Source organism: Takifugu flavidus, chromosome 6 (assembly GCF_003711565.1).
Source record: "Takifugu flavidus isolate HTHZ2018 chromosome 6, ASM371156v2, whole genome shotgun sequence".
Lineage (NCBI taxonomy): Eukaryota > Metazoa > Chordata > Actinopteri > Tetraodontiformes > Tetraodontidae > Takifugu > Takifugu flavidus.
Window position 1 is genome coordinate 9,764,953 of NC_079525.1, and position 24,937 is coordinate 9,789,889.

At 43.7% G+C, this 24,937-nt stretch overlaps 2 protein-coding genes across 3 annotated transcripts; one reads left to right on the plus strand and one right to left on the minus strand.

Moving 5' to 3' along the window:
* Nucleotides 1-2,346: 2,346 nt before the first annotated feature.
* ncapg (non-SMC condensin I complex, subunit G) lies at nucleotides 2,347-8,591 on the plus strand. Its single transcript, XM_057035048.1, has 22 exons — nucleotides 2,347-2,441; nucleotides 2,661-2,773; nucleotides 2,943-3,176; nucleotides 3,324-3,552; nucleotides 3,683-3,828; nucleotides 3,920-4,004; nucleotides 4,169-4,361; nucleotides 4,449-4,598; nucleotides 4,719-4,859; nucleotides 4,947-5,070; nucleotides 5,135-5,224; nucleotides 5,487-5,675; nucleotides 5,767-5,877; nucleotides 6,006-6,125; nucleotides 6,455-6,691; nucleotides 6,767-6,948; nucleotides 7,049-7,214; nucleotides 7,351-7,518; nucleotides 7,905-8,028; nucleotides 8,116-8,163; nucleotides 8,235-8,304; nucleotides 8,375-8,591. Exons 2-22 carry the CDS (start codon nucleotides 2,666-2,668, stop codon nucleotides 8,499-8,501), a joined length of 3,042 nt encoding a protein of 1,013 aa, XP_056891028.1. The 5' UTR covers nucleotides 2,347-2,441; nucleotides 2,661-2,665; the 3' UTR covers nucleotides 8,502-8,591.
* A 68-nt stretch (nucleotides 8,592-8,659) lies between these two features.
* Nucleotides 8,660-24,546, minus strand: lcorl (ligand dependent nuclear receptor corepressor-like). 2 transcript variants are annotated; one of them, XM_057035046.1, is made up of 8 exons: nucleotides 24,372-24,546; nucleotides 23,566-23,631; nucleotides 22,167-22,255; nucleotides 21,385-21,508; nucleotides 21,039-21,260; nucleotides 20,853-20,925; nucleotides 10,067-15,126; nucleotides 8,660-9,986 (listed from the first exon to the last, which is right to left on the minus strand). In XM_057035046.1, exons 1-8 carry the CDS (start codon nucleotides 24,463-24,465, stop codon nucleotides 9,979-9,981), a joined length of 5,736 nt encoding a protein of 1,911 aa, XP_056891026.1. In that variant the 5' UTR covers nucleotides 24,466-24,546; the 3' UTR covers nucleotides 8,660-9,978. The 2 variants fall into 2 exon arrangements, with proteins under 2 accessions (XP_056891026.1, XP_056891027.1); XM_057035047.1 differs by lacking the exons at nucleotides 8,660-9,986; nucleotides 10,067-15,126 and adding an exon at nucleotides 15,538-19,976.
* Nucleotides 24,547-24,937: the final 391 nt, after the last annotated feature.

The window sequence follows — 24,937 nt, forward strand, 5'->3', positions numbered from 1 at the left end:
CTGGAGCAAATTCACTTTGTCAAATTATATATTGAGATAAAATATTTACTTGGGTTTTCTGTTTGATCAGTCAAGTGACAATAAGCTTTTTAAAAAATATTCTCTTTGATTATTCTCTAACGTTACAACTGTGGAAGCATGGAGAGCACTCTGGGTGGTACAAGTGATGCGTTCATTTATACACACATTCATCCCATTCTGGACTCTGCTTCTTCAACCCAATACATTAAAGAAGGAAGAGCATTTCCTTTGTAAATATTAGCCCGTATGTTTTTCTTAAAGCCAGTTGAACACCATAATCAGACAAGACTAAATTGTGAGGCCGGATACAGAATGAAGGAAACCGGGGGGGAAATCATGCTAGAGTCAGTAAATGTGAGTTGGGACAGGCAGGCAGGCAGGCAGACAGGCAGGCAGGCAGACAGACAGACAGGCAGACAGACAGGCAGACAGACAGGCTGGGAGGGCAACAAAATGTCTGTCAGGGAGACAAGAGCAGGAGGGTGAGGTGTGGCACTGACACAGACATGAGTAATTATCTCGGACTGGAGGGAAGTCAGACCAGCCTTTTAAAGAGAGCTGATGATTGGCTGCAACCAAGGTGAGCGTAAAGAGGGTGACAGGGGGGGGGGGGGGGATATACAAGGTTCCAGATATACAGCAAAGCCAGGACCACAACAAGAAACTCACCCCAACTACAAAGTTCTGCTCTTGTCTTCTTTACGTGTCTTCCATGTTCAATTCAATTTAATTTAACTTTATTTATATAGGATGTGTTCAGGTTTGTCTCTAGATGCTGACAGAAACCCATGACCCTGACCTCTGAACAAGCAACAGTCACAAAAAACTCTCTTTTACCAGGAAGGAATCCTGAGCAGGACCAGGCTCATATGGGGGGATCCTTCACTATTGGCAAAACAGGAGAAGGAAGACGAGGATAGGAGAGAAAGACCGAAAGAGAAAAAAAAGACAAAATCATTTTCATTTTCTGAAATGAGGGTTCTATAATTTGCCTGTGGAACTTTAAACACACCAACAGTCTCATTGGCTCATGAGAAGCAGCAGCTGGCGCTCTGGTAATGGATACTTTTAGCCACTATACAGTATCCACTGGCATAAATATTTCATATTAATACACTTTGCAAATAATACTGCGACCACATACTGGAGGATTCTGAGCAGCAGCCAGAGAGAAAGTCCTCTTTTCTGAATTGATTTTCAGAGGTAGATGGCTGCTGTAAGATAACAAGACACCATGTCAGCTTGTGACATGATTTCTCATGCACCCATTAACCTCTTTACAAAGGCGCTGCACACTATAGTCTTTATTGCTCTGCAGAAACTGAATAATCAATATTCTTTTAAAAATGTTCCCACAGCCAACAGATCACAAAACTGCTGCTTTGACCACTGTCATGTAGCAAAGGCCATTCTGTTCAAAACTAATTCAACAGGCAACTACAATAAATTTACAACTGTAAATATGTGGATAGTAAATGGACAAATTAATCAAAAAACCCATTAAGAGTCAATATGGTTTTTATAACCTGCAATCATTGATTTATAGAAAAATCAAGTTTCAATAGTGAAGCATATTGCATTACATCTGTAGTATAGTGTCAAATATACACAATAGTAGGTTGCATTATCATCAAAGCCAGATCAAAGAATAATATGCCTCAAATCACCAAATTTGAACATCTGTTCCTTGGCTCATCATTAACATTTCCTGAAAATTTAATTAAAATATGATGATATTTTTTGAGTTATGTTCACAGATTTGCAGACGGACGGACAGACAGACATCAGCTGTCACATAGCATCTTTGTCAAAGCAAGTACTGATTCAATAAAATACACATTACACTATTTTCAAATATAATTATAATGTAGGGTGGTGGTTGCTCAGTCTGTCGGGAACAGGGCCGAGAAGAGGAGGGTTCTCAGTCCAAAACACAGAAGGTGGTCTGATAGCAAGGGGATGTGCCAGAACACGTTCAGAACAATGCCGGGGTACCCTTAAGCAAGGTATCGAACCCATAATTGCTCACATAGGGCCCTGCGATGAGCTGGCAACTCATCCAGGGGTGGACCCTGACTTTACCCATGTGCAGCTGGGATAAGGTCCAGCACTCTCCCTGTGACCTGTAAAGCAATAAAGCATTAACAAAGATGAATGTAGAAGTAGTATTAGTAGTACTAGTGCAACTAATAGCAGTTCTAGTAATACTAGTACCACTAGTAGCAGTTGTGGTAGTACAGGTACTACTAATAGTTGTTGTTGTAGATCGGGTGTACGTTCTTCCGTACAGCAGGGGGCAGTGTGGGGCGTTAAATTGATATCAAAATTCACCGATACAAACGGAAGAGTTCTCGCGAGATCAGACGGCAGTTGAATTTGAAAACAGGCGGTTTATCGCAGCGAAGTCAAGTAGCATAAAGGTACATTTCCAAAATTTATTTCCAAAAAGACTAATGTTGCAACATTATGTAAGACGAAAAAAATGTTTTCACCGTGTCTGGGGAGCTGATTTCTACATCGCAAGTTATGTTGAGTTTGCTTTCGTGTTCTTATGTTTCGTTTCGCTGACGATGCGACAGAGACCTGAAGGTTCTGGTTCTTCTGATTCAATCGTGTTTGTAATTGTGTTTACTTGGAAGGTAACATGACTGCAGACAATGAGATCGACATTAAAGAGGCGTTTCAACGAGCTCAGAAGGGCCACAATAACAAAGCAAAGCTTGTGGCCAGCCTGAAGAGCCGATACAATAAGGTCAGATCAGCCTTGGAATCACAACTTTACTGGTTTTCATACATCAGCAGACCAATTAGGTTCTATGTACTCATTGACTACCTTACAAGGTTTTTATTTTCTAAAGTGAAACATTTGAAATAATGAAATGCTTAAAACATTTTAAATAACCGCTCATCTCATCCTTCAGCTGGAGGACAAGACACAGTTCCATGAGGAGTTTGTCCACTACTTGAAGTACGCCATGATCGTCTACAGGCGCGAACCTGCTGTCGAAAATGTCATGGAGTTTGTTGCAAGGTTTTCCACGTGTTTCCAATCTGCACCAAAAGCAGAGGAAGAGGAGCAGCAGGAGGATGTGGAGGAGGAAGAAGAAGAGGACGATCATCCATTTTTGAGTTTCATCTTCAACTTCTTGTTGGAGGTAAAATACTGAAGAACATTATTTCTTTTTATAAATGATCACAAGCTGCTAGTTTTGAAATTGTTATATTTGTAACAATATTGTGTTCGTTATTCTCAAAAGCTTTCCAACAATAAAATACTCTGTTTGTTTTTTTTTACATTTCAGTCTCATAAAGTCAGCAGCCATGCTGTGCGTTTTCGTTCATGTCAGCTGATCAACAAGTTGCTGGGCAGTATGGCAGAGAATGCCCAGATCGATGATGACCTTTTCGATCAAATCCACCAAGCCATGCTTGTCCGTGTCACAGACAAATTTCCTAACGTCAGGATTCAGGCTGCGCTGGCCATGACGCGACTGCAGCAGCCGAAGGATCCAGACTGTCCAACAATCAATGGTATGTTTTTTTAAATTTACATCAACTCATTGCTAAACGTGTGAGTGTTGTGGCTCTTTTGAGCTTCTCTCCAGAACAACCCCAAGCTGTGTGATCCATTAATCTAATATTCTTCTTCTCTGTTTTGTAGCATACTTGTTGATTCTGGAAAACGATAGTAATGCTGAGGTGCGGCGTGCTGTCCTTTCTTGCATCGCAATGTCGCCTCGCACTCTCCCCAAAGTTATCAAACGCACTCGTGACATTAAAGAGAACGTACGGAAGCTAGCCTACCAGGTATCTACACGCACTTCTACGGCTGCTGTATAGGTGGACATTTACATAACCATAACATAAATGTATTTATATTTGTGTTTTCTGTTTTGAGGTTCTGGCAGACAAAGTTCATATTAAAGCCTTGACGATTGCTCAGAGAGTCAGTCTGCTGCAGCAGGGTCTTCGTGACACTTCCGGTAACTGATGTTTATGTTCACAGCTGATTTGAAGATGAATAATACTGTTTTTCATGTACAGTTAATGTGATGTGTTCTCTTGACTGTTTATTCTATTAAATGTCTTAACTGTTGATAAACTGTAGCTTCTGATTTTAATTTTATTAGCTGATTGTGTGTTGTAGAAGCAGTGAGGGAACTGGTTTGTTCTCGTCTTCTGCCAGCGTGGCTGCTTCGACTGGATGGCAACATCATAGAGCTTCTCCACAGATTAGATGTAGAAAACTGTGCTGAAACAGCTCTGGACATGCTGAAGGCCATCTTTAAAGCAACATTGCCTGAAGAACTGCAGCAGAACAAAGTGCAGCTTGATAGCAGGTCCGCTACAAACTACTGATGTCCAGTTGTTGCATATAACACTCCTGGATAAAAGTCTGAGGTTCTAGATTGTGTTTTTCCTGACAGGAGGCTGATCCCTGTGGACTCTCTGTCCTGTGAGAACGTGTTATACTGGAGAGCTCTGTGTGAGTTCATCAAGGCTAAAGGAGACGATGGCGAGGAGATGCTGGAGCAGGTGTTACCGGATGCTGCAACTTATGCTGATTACCTTTATGGGTGAGATATAAAACCGTTTGAGTTCAGGTAGAAGTTGAAGCTTGACTTGATCAGGTCCGTTCAGACGTTGCACCAACAGGTCAATGTTGACTGATCTGCCTGGTCTCCTCACTGATGCAGGTATCTGAAGTCTGTGCCAGTCCTGTCAGAGGAGCAGAGGGCAGACTTTAACCAGCTGGAGCTGGTCATGACAAAGGAGTTCATCTCCCAACAGCTCATCCACCTCATTGGGTGTCTGGACACCAAGGAGGAGGGCGGCAGGTATAGTGCAGCAGCCAAATAAATTCTGATGGAATTTAATCACAGCATCTGTTTTGATTGACACTAATTGTGTTGTGTGTTTTGTAGGAAACGTGTGTTGTCAGTGTTGCAGGAGATGCTGGGTCTCCCACAGACTCCGCCCTCTTTGGTCTTCCTCCTCACTGAAAAACTTCTCTCCCTCATCCCTGATGATCATCGGTGCATCCAGACTGTAGGTTGCATTTTACACCAAACACTTTTCTGCAGCTCAATTTGATTCCGTCCATCTTTCCCAGGTGGCAGAGATCATCTCAGAGGTGAGGGAGCCAATAACGGGGTCCAGTCAGCCAGTGGACGAGAACGAGAGCCGCCGGCAGCAGGTCCAGGTGGGTCGTTAATGTTCACATCCAGAAAATTACATTTCAAGAAAAGATTGAATATCTTCTGATATTCAATCTTGATTGAATTTGTCAATTTACACTCCTTCATCCTCATGATACTCCAGCTGAGCTGGAGGGTGAATGTTATGCCAAGGAACCTCAGGAGGGTTGCCTGTGTTATTGCGGAGTCTCAGCTGTTGTTGGAGGTGCTACAACAGTCCTGGGAGAGTTGTAAATCAAGAATACAACCTGTTTATGTCCCATCCAGCTTGCAGAGGTCAAGGTTCGTATCCTGGAGGCCAAGCAAACTTTGGAGGAGTGTATTTCCGCTCAGGATTTCACTCACGCTGCAAAAATCAAGGACTCTATCACAGAACTGGAGAAGCAAAGGGACCAAATCCTCCAGGAAATTGAAGAGAGCAGTCAGGGAGATGACAAGGAGGCACACACTGAAAAGGTACACAACACCAGGAGAACCATCATTTCTGTGCTTTTTTCAGATAGAATTAAAAAGTTAACAAAATGCTCCTTTTTTCTTTTTTTACCAGAATGACCCAGAAACTCTCCTAAGATGTCTGACAATGTGCGCGGAACTGTTGAAGCAGCTGAGCATGAAGACTAGAAGCGGTCCCACCATCAGCGCTCTCATGTCCTCACTGGTATGACCACTCTGAACAGAATCTCTATGTAGTTCATTAATGCTGCGGACCCCAGCCTTCATCTTCTTCATCATTTTGGTTAACGCAGTCAGAGTGGAGCTAAAGTTGTTCTTATTCTTCCTGAACAGGTTCTGCCCAGTATAGCCAACGCTCACCCTGCTGTTCGTAACATGGCTGTCGTTTGCCTGGGAACGTGCACTCTGCACAGTAAAGAAGTGGCCAAAACCCACCTGGTCCTGCTGTTACAGGTGAATACCATCGTTTAGTCAGCCGTGTGTAAAAAGAAAACAGTCATTACTCAATGCATGATGTTTAAACACTTTAAAATTATCTGGGAATTGCAACAGTTGAAAGTCTGTTACAATCAAGTCTGTATGGTTCTCTCCTTGGTTTTGGGTCATTTACAATAATAAACACTTCGACAGAACATTTTGAATTTTGTTGATAAGAAACAACCAGGTGAAGAAATAAAACTGGCATGGGCATTGACCAATAGTTACAGGAGGTAAAGTATATTAAATGTAATCCAGGTATGAAACATACAGAATAACTAAAGTTCTATGGTGTTTGTGTCTAGATCGCACAGCTGGATGAAGTGAAGATCCGCATCAGCGCCCTGCGAGCCATCATAGACCTGCTGTTGCTCTTCGGTTTCCAGCTTCTTTCCGAAGCAGCCGCCACTCAAGCCGCCCCTTCATCCCAGTCACCAGACCGGCAGGAAGTGGAGGTGGCGGCCCCAGAGCAGAAGGCAGATGTGCCCGAGGACGGCGCCCAGAGTGTTCTTGTGATGCTTTCAGAGTTCTTGGACAGCGAGGTAGGAAGGAGGTGAAAAGCTGATGTTTTCTTTTGGATGCCTATGAAGCAGCTGAAGGCCGTTGGTTGTTTTTAGGTGTCCGACCTGCGCACGGAGACAGCGGAGGGCCTGGCCAAGCTAATGTACACCGGACGCATAAGCAGCGCAAAGATTTTCTCCCGTTTGGTGTTGCTGTGGTACAATCCTGTTACGGAGGACGACACTAGACTTCGGCACTGTCTAGGCGTTTTCTTTCAGCTCTACGCCAGAGAAAGCAGGTACCTGGTCTCTTTTGTTCCAGATGTTTCCATTAGTGGTTGTTGACCTTCTCTGGTGAAATGATGGGCAGCTCACAGTCAGAGAAAATCTTTGTTTTAGGGTTCACCAGGAGGTTGTGGAAGAGAGTTTCCTGCCAACTGTTCGGACACTGATGAACGCTCCTGCCACCTCTCCACTGGCTGAGGTGGACATTAACAATGTGGTGGAGCTGCTTGTGGAGCTGACCCGACCAAGCGCACTTATTAAACCCTCACCTAACACAGGGGTAAGACACATCCCTGGTCCATCACTTACAGGCTCATTACGTCTGTATTTATGTTGACCGACAGCGCGTAGTGCTCAAACTTTTAGGTTCACAGGCGGTCATTTTCTTAAATATTGAGTCTCTTGTGTGTCTTTAGGAGGTGTGTGTTCATGACTACTTGGCAGTGCGCATGTGTGGCGAGATGTTAAAGGATGCCACAGCTCCAGAGGTCCGTCTCTACGCCAAGACTCTAAGCAACCTGGAGCTGAGCAGTGACGAGACCGTCAGGACAGACCTGCAGACGCTGCTGCAGCAGCTCGTGCAGGTGCCGATGCATTTAATAGATGTGAAACAGCAAAAACTGTGAGGATCATGGCTATGTGGAGCTCAGACCAGTGCATCAGTATACCAGTGTGCTTATCTATCCAGGCAGAACTGATTTACCATTTCTTAATTAGTACTAAACACAAGATTGATGGAATTGTTTTTGCAGGGGTTTAGTGTTTGTAGCCTGTGATAAATGGTGGATTTGTGTCTGGCTAAAGTGAAAATAAATAAGCGTTATTTATCACAGTTCTTTCAGCGGCTGTTGAGAATTTTAAACGTGCTGCATTTCGTTGTTCCAACAAAGAGATTATTTCTACATCCACCTGTGGGTGGTTCAGGAAACAACTGTGTCAGCACTTCAGTGCTAGTTTTTCTTTTCTTCAGGTGGTGAAGGATCGCGTCTGTCTCCGTGCTCTCGAGAAGATTATCTCCCAACTGGCAGACTCGAAAGAACAGGCGGAGATCCTCAGTGCTACTGCGCTACAGCCAGTGGATGTCAATGCTGACGGTACACCCACGTGCACACACACACACACACACACACACACACACTTTATTTTAAAAAGTTGATTTACACTTTTTTTTTTTTCTCCAGAGTTTGCAACAGATGATTTATCTAAATCTGCCAAGAAACCGAAAAGAGGTAACACATTATTAACACTCTTCAGAATCAAATGGAAATCTATTCTGTAACAGTGTTGTGGGAACACTCAGGTCAGAAAAAAGCCTCCACGGCCAAAGGAGGAAGAAAGCAGAGCAGGAGGACGGAGTCGTCTGAGGAGAGGTAACGGTTCAGTCGACACAACTGTGTTTGAACGTCCCAGCGGTTCTTACATCAGTCTTGTTTTTCTCAGTGATGGAGAGAATGTTCCAGAGTCACTTCCTGTGATGCGTCCCTCCCGCAGGGCCAAGACTGCAGCTTTAGAAAAGACAAAGCTGGACCTCAACCCTCTCATTTTCCAGGAGGCCAACGCGTCTTAAACGTCCATTTATCAACCATATCTTGTCACATCTTTTATCAACTCATTATTTACAGTGGTTTTAATGATTAAAATGTTGGTTAACCTTTGAGTGTGACTTTTACGTGAACGCTACACACAAGTTGTCTCAGAAAAAAGGAAACCTCATATACAAAATAATTACTTGCTTAGAAAACTTTATTTAGCTTTCTGATGCCTCTTTAATGCATCTGTAATGGACAGTATAAAAACAAATAAAAACAGATGTAGCACCGGGTTCTTCTACACTTAACTAGAAAGCATGAGCGTCAACACATTTGTTCCAACCTGCAGCCTTAGATCAGTGGGACTGATTAGTGTTTTAGGTGATCGGGGGCTCTGCAGCGGAGTGTTGCCTGCAGACATGCAGCTTCAGAAAATCAGGACTCAACATGACACCTGTGCTCAACTAAGAAGTGCTCAGAACATTAATGTTAAAGTAATAACCATCAGTTGTAGCTTCACTGATACTAATGCAGGTGGTTTAGAGGGAAAAAGTATTGCAACAATCACATGACTGGAAACGACTGCAATAACGTCTCAGGACGTCTGTACTTACATCATTCACCTGTCACCAACAACAAAATAACTATATATACCTATAAATCTTTTGGGTTTGTATTGCACCAAATACTCTAGTTTTACAGTAAGGTTTGAAGCATGGGTGTGCAAAATGGGTGGGGGGAATCTCAGATGTAACAGTGCAACAAGCAGATGTGAAATCAACATTCAATACAGGGAGAACACGTCCAACAAACCAGTTCATGTCCTTTTCAACACCACGGCTAATTTGACATTTCGAATCTGTGGTGTGTGCCGACTTTGCATTCTTCTTAGGTCAGCAAATAAACAGCTACTGAGAGAAAAGAGAACTTTTTATAATTATAACTGGCAGCGGCGGGGGTAGAAGTGGCAGAATAAAAAATAAAATAAAAATAATGCAAACATTCAGCTAAAGTCAATGCAATAGACTTTAAAAGGAAACTAATCATTAAATTAGCATTTTAAACAGTGCCAAAACAACTATAAATATATATTAAAAGGTATTTAGAGCTGTACATTTCAGGGGGATGTAATAAATTACAACATTAATATTTAAAGTTCCAGGTTAAAAGAATAGACTAAGGAATGATGGTCCTCATAAAGATATAAGTTTTGGGGACATGGCACTGTTTCAAGAAGTCTTGCCAGGACTCAAAAACAAAAAAGATTCTTGCCATTTAAACTTTGATGTGCTGATTTGATCATCAAGAAACTGAAGCTAAGCTGAAAATAGAACCATTCTGTACATATACAGTATATTCATGGATCATAGTGCAATATCAAGCTTTTGTTAAATTAGACCGCTACATAACTGCTGAGTGGAAGACGAACCAGCGGGATGGTCGGTCAACCGGTCAGCTTATCACAAAGGCACCTTGAAGAACCACAGTTCCTTTCCCAGGTCAGAGGGGCTCCATTTAGTTTTCTACAACAACAAAAATAGGGGAGTGACTACAGTCATTTGTAAAAACTCCATGAAAATATTTAGGAAAAGAAAATAGTTACCGAACACAAAGTCGCACCATCTCGGCCCTGTCAGGCCCTTCATCCGCGATTGTCTCAACAGCTTCGCTGGTGGCGGCTGAGGTGATTCGGTAGAGACGCCCCCCGGGAACTTGTTATCGCCCCTCTGCCTCTTCGTTGGAACCTCACTCCGCTCCGGGGCCGTTCCGGTGGCGGAACCTGCTTCCTTCCTCTGAGCGGGCCTGTTCGAGCTCATTTTTCTCACAGCTTTAACCACTTCATCCAGTTCTCTCTGCCGCCCAGCAACGAGGTCTGCGGAAGGCGACCCATCATCCAGGGTGACTGTGCAGGAGTCCCACTCCTCCTCTGCCAACTCGCTGTCTGGAGAGTTGATCTTCCTTAGAAACACTCGACACTCTTTTAGGCTTTCAGGACTCCAAGCTTGACAGCAGAGTTTCTGCTCTTTGGGGACGTCCACAGGGTGCCCATCTTCAACCACATAACTGGTGGCACAGCGGTTGGCCAAATGCCGATAATGCTTTGATGTGCGTAATGTCTTCCGTCTGGGGTCTGATCCCAGTGCTAGCTGGTCATCGGATTGATTGCTGGCATCAGCAATGTCTTTCTGGCTCCTCCGCCTCTGCCACATGATCCTGTCCCTCTGGTTTAAGAACCTGGTCCTGGCTCTACGTAGAGTGGCCCGGTATTTGCTGAAGACTCTGTTACTTTCCCATTTGGCTACTTGTTTGTCTTCTGTGACCTCAGAAGGGAAAAGGTTTCTCTTAAAAGCATGTGTTGAGTGTTGCGAGTCCCTCCTCATCCTTCTTTGCTTTAGTCGGTGTTCCAGAGGACTTTTTGGCACGATTTTCGCAAACTTCTTGACGTGTTTGCGGAGTCGCTCGGTCTGAGGGCTGTGGCAGATGCTTTTGTCACCGCCGGAACGAGGGAAATGCATCACTTCGTAAGGGTTCCGTGAACTTGTTTTCTTCACAATTGCTAGAGAACGGGTTTCTGTGGTTTTCATAAACCAGGAGCAGAGCTGCTGCATGCTACAGGACCTGGGTTTATTAGGAGAACAGTCAAACAAGGCTCGGACCACCGACGGGGGTCTGCTCTTCCTGTCACATTTACCACTCAGTTTAGAGTTTAAAGCAGTTTCTTTTCCCTGGTTCCCCACCATGTCTGAAACCCAAGTGTCAGAGATGAGTCTTATTCGTCTTGCAAGCTCCCGGTTCATGGTCTTTTCCTCGGCTGATGCAGCCCACCATTTTAGTGCCTCTTTTGGGCTGAAGATGGAGTCGACAGTCATCCCTGCCATTCTGCTGAGCTCTTCATCGATGTCCTGCTTCCTGAGTCCACAGATCCTGTCCTCCCCACTAACCTCTGTGTTGCTCACATGCTCCGCCTGTTTCCTTTCATTGCTAACCTTGTTGAGCAGAAGTTGCTTGGATCGGCGTAGCAGCGCATTGCTGCGGCTGTATGATCTATAGGCAGAGGTGGCCACAGCATGCAGAAAGTGGACGGAGGGCTTCCGCACCCTTGCTGAGTGACGCACTGCCACTCTGTCTTTACCTTCATCTTTTGTTTCTGCCCTGATGTCCGTGGGAGCGACTCTGCCGGCTGGTTTACAGTGCATTGCCAAAGGCCCTTTAGTGGCTTTAAATTGTGGGGAACACACTTTTGTACGAATCAGTGTTTCAGGAGCTTGTCTGTTATTTTTTCTAATCTGAATTTTACGTTGTCTCGGAGACACGGTGGTTACCGTGACAGAGATCCCAGAGATTTTAACCTTTGCAGGTCTTCCTGGTTTCCTTATTGGTGCAGAGTCGTCCCGCTTCTGACATTTGATGTTACTGCTCGACTGCGTCGCAGACTCTTTCGGGGGGCTGACGAAATTTAAGATCTCCAGTGGTTCCATGGATGATTGGAGGCTACCTGAGCAGGGGTTCGAGCTGTGCATTAAAATTCCCAAGTCACCTTTAAGACCTGCGGCTTGACAAGCATCACGGAATTCCGTTTGCAGTTGGTCAAAGCCCTCTGACACGGTGCGTTTGTTTCTCCTGGAACGGCCGTACACTACCGTTATTTTTAGGTTCTTGTTGGCGTTGTCTTCATCATCAGAGGGTTTATCAGAGTTTCCATTTGACTTTTTGGCACCTGTGACTGAATTTGCATCTTTCTGCTTGCGTGGACGACCTATTGGCCTCTTCACTTTTTGCTCCAGCTGTGGTCTCAGCTTTTTCGGCCGACCTGGACGCCTTTTCTGAGGAGTTGATTCAACAAAAGGCAACATGTCACACAGAAGTTTAGTAGGAGTACCTTCGCCTGATCTTCTTGGCGATATTTTAGGTGAGGAGGAAGCTGACCTCAGTGACTTGGCTGGCGAAGACGGCGACTTTCTCGGAGAGGAACCGGATTTAAGTGCTGTGGAGGCGAGTTTGGCTGGGGAGGAGGACAATTTGGATGGAGATAAAGGGGAAGACCTGCTTGGTGGTGAGGAAGTAGCCTTAAACGGTTGTGAAACAGCCCTGAATGGTGACGCAGTTCTGGGTGATGGTGAGGTAACAGTCTTGATTGGGGAAGCTACAGATTTTACCTGTGGAGTAGTTAACTCGGTGACCTGGCTGTTGTGTTTCCGAGATGTTCCACTCCAGGAGGACTCTTCACATGGGTCAAAGGGATCCTCTGCCTGACCATTGCAACCAGGGCCTGCTGCTTTAAGACTGTACCTGACTCCTTCCTCATTCTGTACTGGAGATACAAACATGAGTTTAATGGGACTAGTGAACGGCAGCTGACAGTTTGAGGTGATATGGACAGAGGTAGCAGATGTAGTGGAGTCAGATATATTTGCTGCGGCTTCTGAGGTGAACTTTAAATCCTGCAATCTTTTGGAAGTTGATCGTAGCCTTCCGAGAATTTCGGCACCCTGGCCGGCGCAACCTGCTCCGTCTGGACAAACCTTTGTTGGGCTCTTGTCTTGGACAGAGGAAGGATTGCGGGATGCTTTCCAATCTGCACATTCTTCATCTGCAGATTCTAGCGGATGCTGAGCTGAGGTGGTGAGAGGATTCTCACTTGTGGATTTCAAGTTTGATTCTTCACTATCTAGTTCCTGGAATAATGCAGGGTCCTTTTCTACTTCCTTGTTGAAGATATTTTCAGAAAAACATGCAACAAAGAACATTTTCTTGGACTCTGTTACAAAAGATGAGAACCGCTGAGGTGGGACTATTTTTCTCCCAGATCTCCTTGCATCCTTGGCAGTCCCATCTTTGCCGTGAGTTGATCTACTGTTGCCATCAGGCCCTGATAAGGATTCCTGGTTGATCCCATCACTTCCTGCACTGTGACTCAGACCTCTTTTACGGGGTCTGCCCACCTTACGAGGTTGTTCTGCTGAAGTTGAAGTCGTGCTTGTCTCCGTCTGAAAACCACCTTCTCTTGAACCTTTATTTACACAAATGCTCTGCAGCTCAAGGCTCATTGTTTGATTTTCTACATGAGCATCTGTAGTTTCCTCCTGTGATATCAACATTTCTTCTGTCTCCGATTTACCATTTAAGACCTCCTCTGTTATAACAACAGCCTTGATCTCCTCTTTAACTTCATCCTCGCCACACTCGGCCACTGCGAACTTCAGCGATCCATCGCTACTTCCGTTATTCTTGGTAGGTTCCAGCTCAGTGTCCGTTTCCTGTTTAGGTCCATCTGTAACTGAGTGAGCAACGCTACCAGTTTCTTCTTTTGATTTAGCCCTCTTTAATAGGGGAGCCTTTCTTCTGGTATGAGATGGGTCCAACATAGCAAGCTCTCGTTTGATTTGTAAAGTATGTCTCCTATTGTAGGCGTCGTGAGTAGGCGTTGCCATAGCTGCAAGGACTTCTTGACGACGGCGAGAGCGCGTATTGGGTGACTTGGGATCTTTGCTGTCCTGGTAGTTGAACAATTCGTTGAGATTGTAGTCGCTAGCGCTACCTGTGTGAAGCACCGTGGTGATAATTTCAGTTAAATGAGCGTCGGCATGAAAATGCACCTTTTGGCTGGTTGAAGGGGATGGTGGAGGTTCGTTTTCAGAAACGCACATGACTGTAGAATCCAGTGATGGATCTTTCTCTGCTGGTCTGATTGTCTCCAGCTTCTCACTGAAGCGGTTCATCACATCCTGCAGAATGGTCACACTTGGATTTGGGTCAGATTGACTATTTGTTGGTGGATGACGGTCTTGTTCTTGTTTGGTTCCCATACACATACTCGCTTCCTGGTGACTTGAATTCAAACTGTCATCTTCCCCCTGGCTATGGGGAAGGAGGGAGGGTGGCTTCTCATCACATTTCTTACTCACATCTGATGGTATAGGAGACAGAGGGGGTGGGGACGGGCTTTGCTCTCTCTTCAGGACGGGACAGGGAGGATCTGCATCTCTAACCCCTTGTGCAGTTTTGTTCTCACCCACATGAAAAGAGTTTGAATAACAGTGGCAGGCATGGAGCTTTTGCTGGTTACAGCAGGCTGTCGAGGAGGGATGTAAGCTACTGGAGACGGTACAAAGGGAAGAGGGTTTTGATGTTGACGCCAATGGACACATTAAGTTGTTGGAGTTACATACAGCCAGGCTGGGGCATGAAATGACGTGCAACCTCTTGGGACAAAGAAGAGTGTATGTTTCCACCCCAGTGGTCTGCAAGCAGCAGCAGCAGCCTGAGGCTTGATGAGCACTGGCTTTACAGTTTGTAAAATGGTAAAGATGGAGGCTGCCATTTGGCTTGAAGACCATGGGATTGTGTGTTATGCTGCTCAGTTGTCCTGGGCCATTACAATTATTAAAGGGGTTGTATGAGCAGCAGCTTTGGGATTTATGGAAGGGGGCAACATTAGGGGCAACCTTCTCTTCTGTTTTTTTGCCACAGTAACAGTGTCGACCAGCATGTCTGCCATTTAGAAATAACAACAACTTTTCCTGTTGTGCCAGCTTCAGAATCTGGTAGAGTAAAGACCGGTGCGATGGGCAAAGTGAGCTCAGAAGAGCATCCAGTGCAGTGCTCTGATGACACCTACGCTCTGGCTGTCCCAATTCTTCAGCAGGCAACGGCAGCAGGCAGCTACATGTAAAAATAAGAAGAATAAAGGTTTATTATGTCAACATGTGCTAATAATACAGGAAGGATTATGTTATAAATCATTTGATACCAAATACAAGGAAATATTGTTTCAGACAGGATCATTTAGTGGGTGCATACTTACTGTACACCTGCAGCCCACTTAAATTTATCATTACTAATCATGTGTGATAAATGTAAGACAGACAAAAAGAAAACCACCCAGTCACTAGTCTGAGATAAGACTTTTCAATGTGAAGAAACAGCTGCTCAGATTAGAAAGACAGTGGGTGATGAAACCCTGATTTAACCCTGATTTAACCTTGATTGCTAAAGAAAGCATGTCCTTGAGAATCCCTTGAAAGGAAACATTTCCTAAACTTTAAAAGAGTGCCAAAGAAATGATGTGACAAGTGAACAGAGAAGGGTTTTATTGATGAGTTGCTAAATGATAACACTCAGCAAAATGCCGAAGGAACGATTGTAGAAACGCATCAACCAAATTTAGCTTAACAGAACATTCACCAATAGGAGCCGTCACAAAACCTCCAGTGTTCAAACTGACAATTTGTTGCCCACAAATGATTTGTGACTTAAATATCATAAAAAATGCTTAGATCATAAGTACTGTACATGTCCATACCTGTGTATATGGGCTGAATGCAGAGTATTACATTCCATTAATCATGGTAGGATATCCAAATATACCGTATTTTCGCGACTATAAGGCGCACCTAAAACACTGAGATTTTCTCAAAAATCGACGCCTTATACTATGGAGCGCCTTGTGCGTGGACTGAGTTCCAAAATCTGCTGTGTGCTTATGGTAGGTGCACTACGGTAAACGCTCCGCCAATCGATTAGCGGCACACCTACGCATAAGGATCCCCTAAATGGCGCCGGTCAAGCGAGACGCGTATGAATGAGGCTTACTTTAAACTGCAGGCCATCGAATATGCGGCTGAAAATGGCAATCGAGCAATCTTAGTGTTTTCGCTTAATGAGGAGGCGGCATCTCTCCATACGCGCAAGGACAACTGTTGCGCAGCGGCTGCCAGCGGATTACCAGGAGAGTTCAGATACAGAAGATAAAAACTTTTGATGGTTTTGTGGCGGAAGAATGAATATTTTGTTCAATAAATGTGTTGAAACTCACTGTTTTACTTCCGTTGTCATTTGTACTGTATGTTTCAGCATGCGCCTAATAATACGGTGCGCCTTATTTATGTTTTAAATGCAGAAATAGCACCCATAACTGAGACTGCGCCTTTTAATACAGTGCGCCTTATGGTCGTGAAAATACAGTAAATAAATATATATTTTATCACCTAAATAATTCCACATCAACATTAACACTAAGCATCCACAATAGTCAAGGGCATCATTAAGAACTAAATAAATTAAATTCCCACATTTAAAAGCTTTCATGCGATTGTAGCAACAACAAATTTCACCTTGAATCAAAGTGACTTGTCACAAAAAAGACCTACGACAATCAAATAATCACAATTCTGCAGCACAATCGATAAATAAATAAATTCATTTAAAAAAAATCATAGTGCACTAAATTACTTGTGAGCAAACAAAAGATCCCTGTAGTACAAACGAGAAGTTAATCTGAAATTCTCTCATGCATGTAAAAATATGCTCTTAAATAACTTTGTTGCAAATGTTTACTATTATATAGTAACTTGGATGTTTAGGTTTGTTAGTCAACTCAAAACATTGCTTTAAAAAGGAGACTAAAAGTTGCAAACACACAAAGAAAAAATAAATAATAACAAATGTTTGGATCAAGAAAATTTCTGTTCCTTGATCCACAAGAAAAACTTGCAATTAATGCATCAATGGTGGCAAAAAAGATGAAGAAATCTGCACCAAAAAGTCCTGATGTGGGATGTCGTACAGAAAATGTACTCCTCATCCTCCAAAATATCAACCTTATTGTCCACCAAAAGTTAAGAACGTATGCCTGCCAACATTGAAGTAGTTATCAATTATCAGATCAGTCTAAAGATTAGACATGCTTCCAAATGAAATCCACTAATGTATGACACGTGGCGATATACCCGTAATTTTGGATTCATTAGTGTACACTAGAAAAAAGGTGTGGAGTCCATCTTTGTTTATGTCAGTGGTGACAATGTATGTACATTTGGGTGGTGTTCAGCCCAGTAGGTGCTCTTAAGCTAATTGGGACTCAGACCCCAGAAAGTTGAGCAGAACATCACAGGGTCAGGCAGATACACTTCAGAGGTATATGTAAAAGAGCACGAGTGACAGACACATCACAGTAAAATAAAGAGAAGCAGCTTTGTGTGGGTAACCCTGAACTGCTGCTTTGGTAGTAGCACTGTAAAAGAAAGCATCCACTTGAACATAGGCGCAATATTCAACGTTTTCTCATCCAAAGAAGCATGTAAGTAGAACAGCACTGAGTCTCTCCATTCACAACAGCAGGCTGCAATATTCACACAGCAACAGTTCACCACCATATATATCCTTACGTCCTCTACTGTACATTACATTCCAGTAAAAATTAACCTTGCTGTGGCTGTACTGGTGAAAGTCCAGTACCATAAAAGGCTGAGCAGCAGTCATGCATGAGGTTCAAAACAAAGCTGTGTTAAAATGCGCCGGCAGAACTCAGCTGCAGTCACCTTGACTCAATCTAAACAGCCTTCTGTAAAAGAGCTGTTCTGCCAAATACAGCCTCATCTTTACACAAATGTATCCATCAAATTTTACCAAAAACTATCAGAAACCCAACAAAAAGCACGTAGAGCTGAGTTGAGGTGTACCGACCAACGGCAACAGCACAATACGGCTACAATAGCCAGATTTCAAAGCATCAGCGATAACAGAATATTTTACAGAACATACACAGGAACAAACATTACCCAAGCTTATCAGTGCACATTTAAAAACATGCTGCATGGTTGCTTTTCAACTACTCTCAAGATAATGTTCAGACTAGCTTGCACAAATACACGGAAAAACTACATAGACACAAAATGGCTTTTTTTTCTTTTTCTTTTTCTTTTAAAGATAATCTCTTTTAAAAAGTCAAAGGTGTAGCCACCACAGCAGTTTGCAGTGTACAATCTCCCTGTTTGTTGAGGTGTCCACCAGTGAGTATTGATTCGGTTGTAATGGCTCTAAGTCACTTGAGTAGCCTGGGTGAAATACCCAGAGATAGAAAGCTGTAAATGACAATCATTGGTCCATTAACATGGAGCTTTAAGAATTTCTTCAAACCTGAATAACCTAATAAACCTAACAGCTAGCAAATGTGACAGTCACACTTTATGTTTTTGCCATTTCTCATGTTTGATCCTGGACCGTCTGAAAATTGAGAATCAACCTCAGTGTTTTCTTAAAGGAAAATAAACTAAGCACATAATCAAGTTCTTCCTGAAACTCTTTTAAGGACAATGCTGGTGTAATTTCATTTTCTTGACATCCACTAATGTACTAATGAGACAATCAGCAGCAGAGGATCAATCGTTTAAACCACAGAAACTGAAGTAGCGTGTGTGTATAATGTGCTGCACGGTCATGAGGAGTTATGATCCCTTTGAAAAGTAGTGGATAAATATTCTGATCAAGGTTTCAGATATATAATCTTCCCAAGACTCTGGCCTCCACATCAATGAAACACCAGAAAAGTCCAGGACTGAGAAACACGACAGAGTATGACTACCACATTACGGACGCACCGAGACCTGAATATCAAGTTCCACATATATTCTAAAGGCATGTGTTGTGTTTTTATCTTGTGAGAGAAGAGTTCAAGTGTTGAGGAGTTCTGGAGGCATTTTGAGGTCTAGAACACCTTTGACAGAGCAGCCGAGGTGTGAGTCCCTGAGTTAACAGAACTGGTTCCAGAACCAACTAAGTTGGAATTGGCAGGTTTCTTCTTAGGAGGGTTCTTCAATGTCCCAGTACGCTCCTTGACTTTATATTCTAGCGTGCTATGGGGGATCCCGTAAACCCCCTGGGCTTTGGAGACACTCATCCGACCAGCCATCACCATGCTGATGGCTTCCTCCAACAGGTCATGGTCATACTGGCGGTATCTTCCACGTTTCTTCCTTGGTTGCTTGTCCTTATCCCGACCACCTGTGCCGTCTTCTGAATCCTCCTGCGAGGACCCCCGTCGCCCCACTCGAAGACATGCCTGAATAGCACTGGTGGGACAGGTGTTCGGCAAGTACAGAGGTTTTAGTTTAAAGAGAGATGAAGGTCTACCGCTAACAGTTGATGGGCTAACGGACGCTTCTGTCGATGAGGTGCGTTGGTATGCATTTTTAGATGTGCTGCTGTTCTCAGCTGGAATAGATCTGCTGTGGTCAGACATGGACCGGACCTGAGGAATTCGGAGGGATGTGGGTGGTTCCGCACTGTGGGTGGGGCTTGGCGAGAGCTGGAGAGCATCCCTGAGCTGGGGAAATGACCGTGAGATGGTTTTCTGTCGACCTTTAGGTTGATGCAAAGACAGAGGTGATGAAGAGAAACCCGACACTTCAGTATCCTCAGCTTCTCCTCCAACCTCTGCTTGTTCTGCCCAGGCTGCCACCTTCTGCAAAACGAGTCGGGCTTCCCCACCAAGCGTCGATGACATCAGCTTGTACGAGGTCATTTCATCCCTGAAATCTGGGCTCACTGGTGCAAGTTGAGGCCAGTCGTCCAGACCTTGCTTCAGCGTGTGAAGAGGTATTCCATAAAGTAATGCTGCCCGCTGCTCCTGCAGCCTCCCTGAACGAATGTCCTTCAAGGCCTTGGACAGCAGCCCCTCAGACAGCTCCAAGCTCCTCTCAAAGTACTCCACCTTCTTCTGCCTGCACTGCCTCCTAAGGATGGGAGGACCAAATAGCAGGGTCAGGATGGAGGTGATGGGGGGGATTTGATTTTGGCATATGGGATTGGGGGGGGGGTCCACTCCTTTATGCCTTGTGTTGGTAACATCACTCTGACTGCTATCTTTCATGTATTTGTTTCTGCACTCTCACACACGCTGATGTGTGTTGTACATGCACACACATTCTTTCTGGGTAGCAAAGCCTCTTCACGTCCACGAGGGACAGTCTGTGAATGGCTGGGGTTACTTTGATGCTCACACAGTCCCTGCTGTTGTGTGATATCCTTCTGTTAGAGTCCTAAATCTTGGAGGCTGAATAATCAAACTCATGAAAAAGGAGGTGAAATGACTGTTAAGTACTGCAGTTTTCTCCTTAATGTGCACTCCTGTGTTGTTGGAAAATGTTATAAAACGGTGCATTTGCTGTGACGTTACCGCTCAAGAGATAAAAGAGTCAACCCCACTGAATCAAATCACCCACACCAGCTAGAAGACTAACAGTGAACTGAGCCGAACCTTCACCAAACACAGACTACACATCATCTCTGAAGTACAGTAGTTGTTTTGAACAATTGTGACTTGATCAATGCACGGTAAAATGGCAGGAGTATAACATTAGTGCCAATAATACAGCCATGCTATACACTCAAAAATAACAGTGTACAGTACACAATGGTGCTGAACGTGGAAATGAAGACTTCCTCACATACAAATTCATGATTCAGTCATCAGTGGGTTTGCAATGTCATTTCTTTTATGTATTATAGCAAGGTGGTCGATGGGTTGTCGCCCTCATGCATTCTGTAAACAATACTGAGCAACAATCAAACGTAACAACATAATACAAGTAATGAAACTAAAGTCTTACCCTGAAGCCTTCTGTGTGGATGAGAACATTGACGAAGCTGCAGAGTTCCTGTTGGAAAGGTCAAGCACGGCATCTGAAAGATAAACAAAAAAAAACAAAAACAGTTGATTAAAACCAGTTCAGATCCCAGTAACAAAAACATTTGATTAAAAAAAAAACAACTATCAATATGATGTATTTTCCTACCAGGTTCACTTTGAGCGTCCTTCTCATGGGTTCGGCTTACTGTGAGGTCCAGAGGGCCGTCTGCTGTTGCTGACAGCGGTGATGAGGTCCTTGTTGTTACACCATTAGCACTGGTGTTGAGCAGGCACTTGCATGCGTACTCCAAGGCAAACTGACGTACCATCTTTTTCATCAGCTCCTGAGCAACCAGAGGGATGTTGGAATCACAGCCAATGTGCACGTCTGTCAAGACAAACCCAACTTTCATTGATAGAATTCTTTTTATTTTACTTTGAACTTCTGAAAACATGGGCTCTGTATATCTGCTACCACCATGATAACCTTAACTTGGGATCTATTTGCTGACCTTTGTTGTGAAACACAGCCTGGAGGAATCTGTGTGCAGACTGGTGGCTTTCAGAGATGGTTGGAGCTTGACCGGTAGAATAATCAGGAGAGGAGAGGGGTGACCTGGATGAGGGCGCTTGATCCTACAATCAACCAAGCAGACAGATTGTCATACACAACAGAACATGACTTTGATAATGATTGAAACCTGACAGATCTAACAGTGAAACTGTAGAAAACAACTGTGATTCAAAGATGAACTCCAGCCATAGAGTCACTTTCCTGCCTGGCTTCAGCTCCTACTGAAGTTCAGCGCTGCACCCAGTTATTTTAGTACCTAAAGCTCGTTTTAACCTGTACATTAATGTATGACTGGATCTTCCTCAAGTTTCCACCACTGTAGGGTGTGTGGGACAGATGGTGAGAGCGGTGACGTGTGAGCTAGACATGTGACCAGTGCAAAGAGCTTGTGCATGTGCGGGAGAAAAGTGGTGCTCAGAGGTGATGCTTGTCTGTCGACGGCAGGTGGTCGTCTTGCTCTGCCTGAGCTGAACTACAGGTGTTCTGACAGAGGTTCACCACAAAGGCTGTAACAGTTGTGAAATGGTGACGACCAGGAAGCCCATCATTAAAACACCTTAAACAAGCCCTTCACATGTGGAGCCCACAGTTTCCTTTCAACAATTCATCGTTAAATGCCGAATGTGACGGTAAAATCATGCACGTTCAATTTCTATTGACGATAAATTTGAAATCATATGCCCAGAAAACAGATAATTTCCTTGTTTAAACTTTACTCACAGCCAGTTTATCCAGGGGTAAGTTGCAGAATGAACACTGAGTAACACTTGCAGCTGGGATCCAGTCATCTACCTCTTCAGGTTGACAACCTGAAAGATGCATTGTCCCAGAATCCAGATTAATAACAAAGAAAACGGTTCTAAAATTGTTGTCACGTTTATTTATTCAAAACTAAAGCCACTGATGTCTCTGGATGCTAACAATTCTGTTGTGCAGGCCAGGTGGAGTTTAGGCATTTGGCGTCACACATGAACCCTTGAAATGATGTTTATTCATTTTGGTAAGAGATAGAACATCAGCCCAAAATACATTAAATACACAATATACAAGTTATAAAAAGCGCATTTCATTGAGTGAAACAAGTATGTGATCCCCTGTAACTCTCACAGATTAGCTGGTGTCCAAGTGGTTGAGTACAATCAGCACTTAACAAAAACTCCTGAGCTCAACTGCTCAGCTGTACTTTTTAGGAATCAATTTCTTTCCAATCTCTGTAGCACCATGGGCAAGAGACTGTAGACCGGCACGAGGCTGCAAGGCCACACAAAAGGACAATCATTTGGTCTGCAGGTGCATGCACGATCCTGCCTGATGGAGTGAGGACGATCATGAGGATAATAAAAAACTAAAACTATACAGCAGGAGCGTTACCGATCTGAAGCCAACTGTGACCTCAATCACCAATAAACAGATGGTGACTGGTTACACTGGGAAACAATGAACTGAAGTCTTGCTCAAGGTGGTGCATGAAGAGGCCGCCTTCAGTTTGCCATTGAACAGTGATTCAGAGTGGGCTTGAGAGAAGGTGCTGTGTTCTGATGGAACCAAATTTGAGCTATTGGTATCAACTAGAATCGCCCAGTTATTTTTAGGAAGTGCCGGACATACACTGCTAAGAATGAGGAGCTATATGCACAGAACATCAGTGATGACTTCCTCTTAAATACGAGACTGTGAACCGTTGGCTTGATATGTTACTTCTTGTTGTGGTGGCCTTAAACCAGAAAAATCATATAGCTTTAGCAAAAAACATCATTTTAATTGTTATAAATTAATTAGAAAAAGGTAAAAAAGTTGTTTACATTACAGCATCGTTAGAGGGAAAACAGGTTCCTTGGGGTACATATTCAGTAAAATTTAAGCTAGCCATTAGTTTTCCCTTCACGATCACCAACATACACACAAGGCATGCTTCGTCTTAAAAAATAAGCATCAATGCATATATTCTATTGTCTCCAGATCCAATATGCATGTAGTGTCATAAACAAATATTCCAGCTGTTTCAGTAAATGAAACTGAGATTTTGTCAAAGCAAAAATAATTTTTAAGAATAAATATGTATTAGAAGACATATGAAACAAAGTAATTACATGGCTCATTTAATGAGCATAAAACCCACCATCATGCAATGTGAGGTCTCCAAGCAACATCTGGCCGCAGATTCCCTCCAGAATGCTTTCAAATCCTGCAAACACGCACATAAAGCAGTTGTCAATTTTTGTTTCAGGTCTCCTCAGCGTCACAGGTTCTGACAGAACCGAGCCGCTAATGACAACATGCATAGTATAGAGTCCTTACGATCCCACGGTGATTAGATTTTGAATATTTGAAAATGCTCATATTGTTTCGTCAATCTGACGGTTGTTTACGCCGAGAGACAGCTGTGGCTGAGACCGCGGGGGATATCGGATAAAGCCTGAAATGTTTAAAATAGCAGGTCTGAAAACCGAGCCCACCGGTAGGACGGCGATGCCTTTCTGATGCTAAAGTGACATTAGCCATCTTCTGCACCCCGGGAAATAACAGCCAAGGTGTTCGTTTGTTAGCTCCGGTTTTTAGCAAGGTGTAGCCAACAATTCTCCAGAAACAGACACGACATCGAGTATTAATTTAAAATATGCACCAATATTGCTTACAGCAACCTTCCTTTTCTCAAAAAAATCTTCTCTAAAAGCAGGTACCGGCGAGTCATAAGATAGCTTGGTGGGACAAAGAAACAGGCGGTTCAATGGCTAGCCAGCTGGTAAATATTAGCTTGCCAGTTTAACTTAACCGCTAAAGCTGGCCACCTATGGTGCCAGGTTACTAGCTAGCTAGCATTAGCTATCCAAGATAGCTCCGAGTAACGATGGATCTGTATTCGGATGCAGAATGTTCGACACTGGACATATTTTGATAGAACGTGAAAATTAACATGAATCATACCGACACAGTGTATCAATTTGTGTCGCCAAGAATCAAGTTCCCGACGAAACCCCTTTCGTTCTGCCGTGCACTTGGAGCACTGCACGGTGGCCATTCTGTGTTCTTCCTCCCTCTCTCCCCCTCTGCTGAACGTCAGGAAGCGTCTCAGCTACGCTGCAGCTCAGCGTCTTCTTCTACTCACTAGCGCACGGCTAGCGGATAAGCACTAGCGCCACCTGCAAGCCAACCGCAGAACTACGATCAGTTTCACGTCGGCCTACCATGGTTAATAGAAGGAATAGTGATGTTTAAAGGTATATTTGACACACCATCCACCCAGACACATAGCAAACAGCCAGATTCTCAAGCAAAAGAAGCCAATGTTCTATAACTGGCTTAGTGTTGTGTTTGAAGGTGTGGAGGGGGTTACAGCCCAACAGGCTTACAGTTACAGTTGACGAGGCTAGTGATCAAAAACTCTAACCAACCTCATCTAATAGATTTTATGGAATCTTCTTTCCTCTCCATCTATGTACCGCAGAGTATTTCATTGCCAAGTAATGCAAAGGAACAGGAAGCTTTTAAGC